Source organism: Gossypium hirsutum, chromosome A03 (genome assembly GCF_007990345.1).
Source record: "Gossypium hirsutum isolate 1008001.06 chromosome A03, Gossypium_hirsutum_v2.1, whole genome shotgun sequence".
Lineage (NCBI taxonomy): Eukaryota > Viridiplantae > Streptophyta > Magnoliopsida > Malvales > Malvaceae > Gossypium > Gossypium hirsutum.
Window position 1 is genome coordinate 5,098,244 of NC_053426.1, and position 10,066 is coordinate 5,108,309.

General features: G+C 27.6%; 1 protein-coding gene across 1 annotated transcript; it reads right to left on the reverse strand.

The window, feature by feature from the left end:
* Positions 1-8,288: 8,288 nt before the first annotated feature.
* LOC107963852 (protein LIGHT-DEPENDENT SHORT HYPOCOTYLS 5) lies at positions 8,289-9,623 on the reverse strand. The gene has a single exon (XM_016900353.2). It carries the CDS (start codon positions 9,287-9,289, stop codon positions 8,630-8,632), a length of 660 nt encoding a protein of 219 aa, XP_016755842.2. The 5' UTR covers positions 9,290-9,623; the 3' UTR covers positions 8,289-8,629.
* Positions 9,624-10,066: the final 443 nt, after the last annotated feature.

Consider the following 10,066-nt stretch of genomic DNA (forward strand, 5'->3'; position numbering starts at 1 on the left):
ATTATGCATTAACCCTTTTTTAATCTTCGTGAGAATAGTTTAAATTTATTCATTTATTTTTTAGTTTAACGAGATGTCACATTAACAATTTCCACGTAATATTTTAGAAAATTTTGAACTAATTAGAAAGCGTCACGTGTCAAGTGAAAGTTACCATGGATGAAATGATGACATCATACCTATGTCATAATTATTTTATCTTATTAATTTAAATTAATTAAGAGATAAATATTAAAATTTTTATATTATCACTAATTTAAGGGTAAACTACACCCGTGGTCACTTTTGTTTATCTCAAGTTACATTTTAGTCACTTATGATTGAAATGTTACGTTTTAATCACTTACATCGTGTTGTAACATTTTAGTCATTGAGCCATTAACGGTGTAACAGTAAGCTGATGTGGCACGTTAAATCATCGTTTCAAACAAAAATTTTAGGTTAAATTATATAATCAGTCCCCATATTTTTTCATTTTGAGCAATTTAATTTTTTTCTTTTATGTTCTTTAAACTTTCCTTTTTCTTTTCTTTTTTATTTTCCATTCTCTTCTATTTCTCCATCTGTTTTCCTTTTTCGAGCAATCGAAATGGAGAAGGTAAGCAAACAAAGGGAGAAATTAAAGGAAAAAAAAAAGAAAGTTAAAAGAACATAAAAGAAAAAAATTAAATTGCTCAAAATGAAAAAATATAGGGACCAATTGTATAATTTAACTTAAAATTTTTGTTCAAAATGATGATTTAACGTACTATGTCAGCTTACCGTTACACCGTTACTGATAATTAACGGCTTAGCGAGTAAAATGTCACAACATAATAATGTAAGTGATTAAAACATAACATTTCAAACATAAGTGACTAAAATGTAACTTGAGGTAAACAAAAGTGACCATGAGTGTAGTTTACCCCTAATTAAAATAGTATAATTAAGTGATAATATTAAATGATTATTTTATCTTTAATAAATTAAATTAATAAGAGACCAATAATAAATAAAAGAGTTTAAGTTATTGTAGAACTATTAAATAAAACAGTTAAATTTTGTAAGAACTCTCTTTTATTTATGTGATTGGACCAAATGGAGCAATTAAATTCTACAATAAATCTATTTTTTTCAAATACTTGACACTAAAAAAAGGGGTGACCCAAGTCATACAACACATTCACACGTTCAAAAGGCCCCAAAAAATCTCTATAGGATTCTTTGAAGTCGAAGAACTTGAAGAAATTTTGACGAACACTATACTGTTCTAAAGGAGAATCGCCTTTTGATCCAATTCAATTGAGGAGAGGAAGACAAAAGTTGTTTTTGAAGAAAACCAACTTTTGATCCGAATCAATTGAAGAAAAGAGGTCCAAACATGTTTCAATAGCAAATCAACACGACACTTGGAACAATCCACAACCATCCAAGCCTTGGATCAACGTCAAACTGGAGAGTTAAATCAAATGTAATAGCCTAAATTTTCAGTGGTGTCGGAACAGTGATTCGAGATCACTGAATCCAAAAAATGAGTAGAAAATATTAATAATTTAGTGAATATAAGTTAAGTGTGAAGTTAGGAAAATTTTTGAAATAGCGAATAGTGTACTAGAAATAAAAATTAAATTAGAATCGGAAACGAGATATCGAGAGTTTGAAAATTTTTAAAACGAGCCATAAATATTTTTATAAATATTTATGGAGTGTTAATAAGTTAGTATTAAAGTTTCGTCAAGAAATTTTAAAGTTTCGATCGTTAATTGAATAAAAAGGATTAAATTGTAACAAATGTAAAATTATGAGAAATGATTAAATAGCTTAAATGATAAAAGAAAGAGGGTTTAAAAGGCAAATAGACCCAAGGTCTATTTGGGCTGGACGGCAAGGTGCATGAAATCAGCAGAGAAATTGATGAATTAAGGGCAAAATTGGAATATTGCAAAATTTACTTAATAAACTAGGACTAAAATAGAATTATCTAGAATTCTCATTATTTTTCTGCATTCTTATCAGCAAAAACACCATAGAAGGGTTTTCTTAAGCTGGTTTTTCATATTTTTACTGCAAGTAAGTTCAATTCTTGATTATTTCTTGAATTTTTTGTGTTTTTATGACTTTTACAACTAGGTCCACTTGTTGAATTCATTAGTTTTTGATTCTATGAAAGAAATTGGAAGTTTTTATGAATATGTGTTGGAAGTATATGATGATTTAGCATGGAATTAGAGTTTTAAATTGTTTATATGCTGATTTTATTGAAAGAATTGAATAGAAAGTGAATGTTTGGGACCTAATGGTGAAAGAGTTTGAAGTTAGGGTTTTATGTGGAAATTATGAATTTAAATAATTGTGAAATAACTTATAATGTCTAGGTAAAGCATTAATTTGAAAAAATTAGCTTCATTGAGGGATTAATTGAGCAAGGACTGAATTGTATGAACTGTGAAATTTGGGGCAAAAACCGAAATCAACATTTGCACTAAAACAGTTTTGGATAGCAGCAGTAGTCTAACTTTGAAAAATCACCATAAATTGTATAAATCGAATTATAAGATGAAAAAAATATGAAATTAAAACTTATTGAGTCTAGTTTCTCATAGAAGAAACGGTATAAGCAACGGAATTGTAGATCATGAGATATAATAGATTTTGTGAGACAATATCAGAATGATTTCGGGTTCCCCTATTCTGATTTTGGAAAATCATAAAAAATTGGGGAAAAATAATTAGGGGCTTAAATTTATATTTTTAAAATCCTTAATGAGTCTATTTTCAATAGAAACAAACATGGACATTATCCAAATTCTGTATGAAGAGATAATTAATTTTTAGTGAAGAAGGGTCGGAATTGTCAGACAGCAGAACAGGGGTGACTTTAAAGAATAAACTGTACTTATTGGCTAAACCAAAAATTCTAAAAATTTTATGATAATAAGATATATGAGTATAGTTTTAGGGAAAATTAGCGGATCCTAATTTGGAGTTCTGTAGCTAAAGATAAAAATAATTTAGTGACTATGGCACCGATGGACAGCATTGGAATATACATAAGTAAACAATTAAATTATAGATAATATTACTTATAAGCAGGTTGAAGATGAAGTCAATACTCATAAGTGAATGATTTTACAATGATAGATCGAGAACCCGAAGCAAGTCGAGGAAAAAAAAGTAGCTAATTAGTCCCTGAACTTTCACAAATTTTACAAATCGACCCAGGTAAGTTCATCTGGTTGAAGTTTAATAATTATATGTAAATTTTATGAATTATATAATGTATGATGAAATATATTTATTGATGAATAGAGAATAAAATAACAACCCAAAAATCAAATAAATAATCAAATTGAACGGAACGTCGGATTTGAGTACTTCTGATCAGTGACAAGTGATAAGTGGTAGCCTCAGCTACACTTATCTGATTAGTGATAAGTGACAAATGATAAGTGGTAGCTTTAGCTACACTTATCTGATCAGTGACAAGTGATAAGTGATAAGTGGTAGTTTTAGCTACGCTTATCTGATCAGTGACAAATGAGAAATGTGATCAGTGTAAGACCGTGGCAGGACTATGACTTCAAAAAGTGATAAGTGATCATACGCAAGACCATAGTTATACTATGGCAAATTGAAAGTGAAGTACTCAATTTTCCGTAACCGTTCCCTAATTTGGTTGAAGAATGATATGTGACAAATGGGCCCAAAAGAATTAAAGGAAATGGATGAGTGGTAGTAAGTTTATACAAGGGAACTCACCAATGACTGTGGTTGACAGGTGAACTTAATAGTTGTGTATATTGTATAAGTGTCTAAATATTTGGTAAGAGTTATGTTTTATGCCTATGAACTTACTAAGCTTCTATAAGCTTACTTGAATGTATTCAATGTCTCTTGTAGATTGACGTGGAAAAATATGGAGGATCGGATCAACACAGAGGATCACACTATCTAGATTATCTCCGGTAGCTTTTGTAAATTTCCTTTTTGATTTATATGGCATGTATAAGGTTTGATGATTATATAAATACTAAGACTTGTTTAATGAATATACATTAAAGTAAAGAATGATGAATATGTTAAATAGTATAATTATAATAGTAATATAATTTGGTATCAAATTGATTGAAATGAATTGGTTGGTTGGATTGGTCTCGGTTTTAAAATTTGCAGGGAAGGTTAGATATTTATAAAGGGGTTATATTGAGCAAAAAAAAAAACTTTGGGATTTTGCGAAAAATTTCCTATGGTTCGATTTAATTCTGGTTTGGTCTCGATGTATGTTTTGGGCTTTGGAGGCCATCTAAAGGATGCCATGACATGTTTTAGTAAATGAATAGTATTTAACTCGTATTAATGGAAAATTAATTCGATAAACTCCGGTAATGCCTCTTACCCTATTCTGGCGACGAATACGGGTAAGGGGTGTTACATCAAATGAGTTTTCTTTGTAGCAATTTTCAGAGATTGAAAACATTTCTTTCAAATTATTAAAATTTGACTCCAAATTTTCAAACCGACTTTTCAACTCGAACTTTGTGTGTACAAACATAATGAAAAATAGTGCCACAAAAATAGCGGTGTTAGTAAAATGTGAAAATTGAATCAAAATTAAAATTACATGTATATAATTGCACCAAATTAGAGTTAGTTTATAACATTACAAATTAAATCAAAATTCATATATAAATTTGAATTTTATCTAAATATGAAGGGATTAACTAATAATTTAACCAACTATAAGTTAGTCTCTTTTAACTCAACTCAGTAAAGTAGAGATATAAATATATTTGATTAGTTATGATATTAATATTTTCATTAAAAATAAAGTGTTAAATCATTAGAATATCTAAGTGGAATTAATATTTAAATTATTCCATAATAATTTCATCGAAAAATATTTTTTAAATAGTGTCGCCGAACAACATGGAGATATTAAAAATTTAAAGCAAATACGTGTATTTTTAGGAAATACCGAGTTTTATGGTAATATTGATACGGTTATATTGAGTAAACAATTAGAACAAATAATATACGTAGGATTCTTACCATAATTATTTTCATATATTGTAATAAACTATATATATGATTTTTTTATATAGAAAAAATATATACATTTTTTTGCTACAATATTTAGAATTACTTATAGTCTCTTTCTAATTCATAAATAAGAGGATTATACGCTTTAGTACACTTGAACGTACATCCTCACATACAATTAAAACTATTTAGAAAAGTGTAATAAATAAAGTTTAAAACTTATCTAGTAGTTTTATATTCAAGATTTAATAGAAATATTGTTACTAAAAATAATTTTTATAATATTTAGAATAAATTCATATTTATAGATTAAATTTTTATTAATTTTAACAAAATTGGTTTTAACTTGATAATTTATTATCATATTTATATATATAAATTATATTTATTTAATTAATTATTTTTAATTTATTTAATTATATTCAATAATTTTATAAATTTTCCATTTTATTAATTAATAATATATTATGTTATTTTTTGTGTAAAACTTTAAAAGATATGACCAAATTAATTAATTTGACATTAATATACTATTATTTTATTAAATATTAAATTTATTATTAAATAATATTAATAAATTATTTTTAATGTCAATTTAGTAATATAATTAACAATAAAAATTATTCTTTAAAAAAAAAAGTTTTTGCGTATCAGCTAATACCGGCTTAAATCTGTTTGACGATTGTTGCTTACACCTTTTGGGCTTTATGTGTTTTTTTTCCTTTTTTGGGCTTTAAAACCAAAAAAAATACTTTTAATATTTTTTTTTGCGTATTTTAATTTCTTACAAAATGTAACTCGTTATTAAGTGAATATCCCCCCCTTTTTTTTTCCCAATGTTCTATTTTTATATATTAGCATTAAAATGTTTATATCAAATATACAATTATATATGGACATTATTAATTTTAACATTTAAGTTGATGTATTTTTTTTATCAATATAATATAATATTATCGAGTCACGTTATTTACAGCTTTGCTAAGGATGGTATTAATGTAATTGTTTTTATTTTTATTTTTAAATTTTGCAAAGTATTGAAATACAATAAAGAAATATCATTTGGTAATATTTCTAAAGGAGTTGTAAATTTTATCTACACTCTTATTTAGGATTGTAAAATCTGAACTATTCGATGGATTTTAAATTAATCCATTTTAAATGAAATGATTTTTCTTTTTGAGAGGATTTTTTTTATTGATAGTTGGTATTAAACAGTAGATTTTATCTACACTCTTATTTAAGATAGTAAAACCCGAATTATTCGATGGATTTTAAATTAATCTATTTTCAATGAAGTAATTTTCTTTTGAAAAGTGAATGATTTTTTATTTATTTATGAATGATTGGTATTAAATAGATAAGTGTTTGTCATACCCCACTTTTTATATAAAATTATCATTTTACCTTTATATATAATTATTAAAAATATAAATTTGTAAAAGTTTGTTACATACAATTATTAAAAGGATAAACTTGCGAAAATGCATTATATATAACTATTACCTAAAACGCATTTTCAATACTCTTCATTTTAATATTGAGCAAATTGGTCATTTTAAAAAAAAATAGAGCAATTTTATCATTGTCAATTTCGAAAATAAACAACTAATGATAATTAATCACGGTAATTAATATTTTTTTTCTATCAATTGTACATAAATTTGATTAATACAATAACAAATTAAGTCATTAATGTTTGCATATTCTATCATGTTGGTCCAATTCTAAAAATTGTCTGAAAATCTAAAAAATTCAAAAAGAATATATAAAAAAATTCTAACTTCAAAAAGATATATAAATAGACTAAATGTGTAAATTTTGAAGGCTAAATTTGTTATTATACCAAATAAAATTATGTAAAATTGATGAGAAATATTAGTGTTGCGATTAAAAATTCTTAGATGTTGATTTTTGAAAAGAAATTAAATACTTTAATTTTTTTCAAAAAACTAATTTATTCAAGATTAAATTTGAATAAAACCAGAAGTGTTTTCACCTAACTATTGAAAGGGTGGAATCCGAATCTCAAGCTCAAACCACAACACTTAAATCCTGAAAAGCAAACCATAATCCTCAAAAATTAAAAACCTAAACTCCAAGGTGTTATTTGGTAAGCTAAAAGTTTCATTCATAAATTTTGTAAGAGTTGAATTTATATTAGAAAATTGATTAGCATATTAGTAAAATATAATTACTGAATATGATTATGTTGTTTTATAAAAGTAAATATCGATTTTTTAAATTGTATTTATTTATAACAATCTTATTAATATAATATTTTATATTATTGTTAATAATTTTGTATAAAAGTTAAACATGATAATTTGAATCTCATTTTCTAAAGATAATTTATTTTAATAACATAAAATCAATTTAATATTTTGTATATTAAGCTAGCTACTTATCTTATTCAAAACTTCTTTTTGTTGAAAAAATTATATTTTATAAAAATTAAAATAATTATCAAACATATTTAAAATATTAAATGTTTAAAATTTAATGAAATAAAGATTTATGAAATATACCCTAAAACCCTAAACCTCAAAACCTAATTACTAAAACCTAATGAAAAATATATATTTGGATTTTTTTCTTAAAAAAAATTTAAGGCTCCTAACTTATCATATTCACATGAATTTTTTTATGTTAAAAAATACTTTTAAAAAACTGATATCATATTTGAACTAAAATAATAACAATATTAATTATTTTGACTAACTAATTATGTTATAAAAATTAAAATAAAATAAAGTATTTGAATCAAACCCTAGATTTTGAGTGTAGTATAAATTAAAAAACTAATTTTACTGACACAAAATATTATACTATTGTGAGAAATATTTATATTTATTACATATATATTTATTAGTGCATAAATTAAGATGTAATAGTAAGTTAATGAATATTAGAAAACCCCTTAAATTAAAAAAAAAAACTTGGAAATTCAAAATCTTAAATCATGTGAAGAGTTGGTGAGGCTGAAACTGAAATGCAAATTGGAAAGTATGTACAAAGGGAGAGAGAGGCGCACGTGTGTATGAATGTCAAAGCAAATGCACGTGTGAAACGTTGTAGTAGTAAAAGATTTGGCTAACAAATGTGTTGTACGTTCTACTCTATTCCCCAACATTAACCGTCTTAGTGTCTCCACTCTCCACACACTTTGAAGAAGTTTTGTCTTGGCATAGGGTGTTATGATAATATAAACAAAAGTTAACCCAACAAACACTCACGGTAAAGAAAAACCATAGAAAATGCAGACATGATTGGAGCTAATTACCAGGTCAATAAAGAAACATAAACCCATTTGCACCCATTTATACGTGCTGGTTCTTTTAGCACCGATGGCCGTCCAGTGGTTGCAAAGTAATTCAATATCCTAGAGGTGTTAGGGTTGCAACCACCGTGAGCATTTCAGTGCAACAACATGCACTCTCACTTTACAGCAGCCACTTCAAGCGTTGCTCCTTAGAAAGATTAAAATTGTATTTCTGTCTAAATTTGGTTCATGGGGATATGGATCCAATTTTAAGAAAGAACCGCCACATATCACATTTATATCAAATATTGAAAGCAATATATATATATATAATAATCATTGAAGAATTTATAAGCTAGTAGTGGTAGTAGCAGTACCAAGATTACCCGCAGTTCCTCCGCTACCCCCACCATAATCAACCGCTTGAGTGGCAGCCACCGCCGACACATTGACCCCTACAGCGCTAGTTGTGACAGAAGGCCTTTTTCGCTTCTTTTTCTCATAAGGTATCCCTCTAGCTCTAGCCTGTCCTTCCCTCACTTCCCTCAAATAAATCCTCACAGCCCTTGCCGCAAACGGGTTCGATTCCGGTCGTCCCCCGCTCTCTTCGTAAGCAGCTCTCAGCCGTCCGATCAGCGCGTCGAGGCTACCCCACGCTTGCTTGAGTGGACAAGAGCAAGGACCAGGCGGGTTCGGGTGTCCGAAATAAGGACAACCCGTCATGTGAACCTTGGTTTTCCCGAACTGGTCGAGGTACTTCAAGAACTCGATCACGTGTGCGCCGCTGCAACGAGCCAGAGTCAATGGCGGCTTATGGTTCTTCAAGTACTGCAAGAACGTGTTCCAGTCTCGACGCTTTTGTGACTCGTACCGACTCGGTGCTGCTGGGGAAGTAGAAGACGACGGCGACTCACCAACTCCTTGCTGGATACCCGTGGACGATGGTGCTGAAACTGTAACTGGTACTGGATCCTTCTTGATGATATTCGGGTTCGTTGCAGAATCCATTGACTTAAAAAAAACTATTAGGGCTTCGCACTTTTGATGATAATTGGCTGTCACTAAATTTCCATCAAATCGTCGTTTTCTTTTCTATATAAACTCTAACATATACTATCAATCAATCAATCACTAACAATTCATAAACTCTTTGCTCTAGCTGCTTCTCTTTTTGACTAGGGTTCACTGAAAAAACTGCTGGGATCCGAAGATTGGCTTTTAAAAAACAATTCAGAGATGGTTTTGAATGAAAATCAAAACGAAGAAGAAATTTGAAGTGATAAAGTGTGAAAGAGAGGAAAAAAAAACTAAATGATGAGACGTCCAAAAAATAATTCTTACCACTACTAGTATTTTCTATAACCAAGAATTTTTAATTCAACTTTTGAAAAAAAAAATGAATACAGCCAAATTAAAAATTTGTACTCGTATTAATAATAATATATGTTAAATTATAAAAAGGAATAATTTCACCCCAAACCCTCAATCTATGACCCAATTATAAATTTATCCATAACCTTCAAAATGTGTTGCTCAAATCCTTAAAGCATTTTAACATGGTATCAATCAAACTCTTCCATTAAATTAACATCGACTAGTACGTTAAACTTAGATATAATGTGTTAAAAAAAAGTAGTTAAATGTTAGAAGGGTTATTTTATTTTATTAACACGGTATTTTAAATATATTCTACTTCATATTTTAACTGATGTTTAAAGCTCTGAGTTGAAAGGAATATTTGATTAATACAATGTTAGATATTTTAGGTATTAAATTAAAACATTT

What these genes read in the sequence shown, in the direction of transcription:
- LOC107963852 (XM_016900353.2), bottom strand. Translation starts at nt 9,289, where the DNA reads ATGGATTCTGCAACGAACCCGAATATCATCAAGAAGGATCCAGTACCA.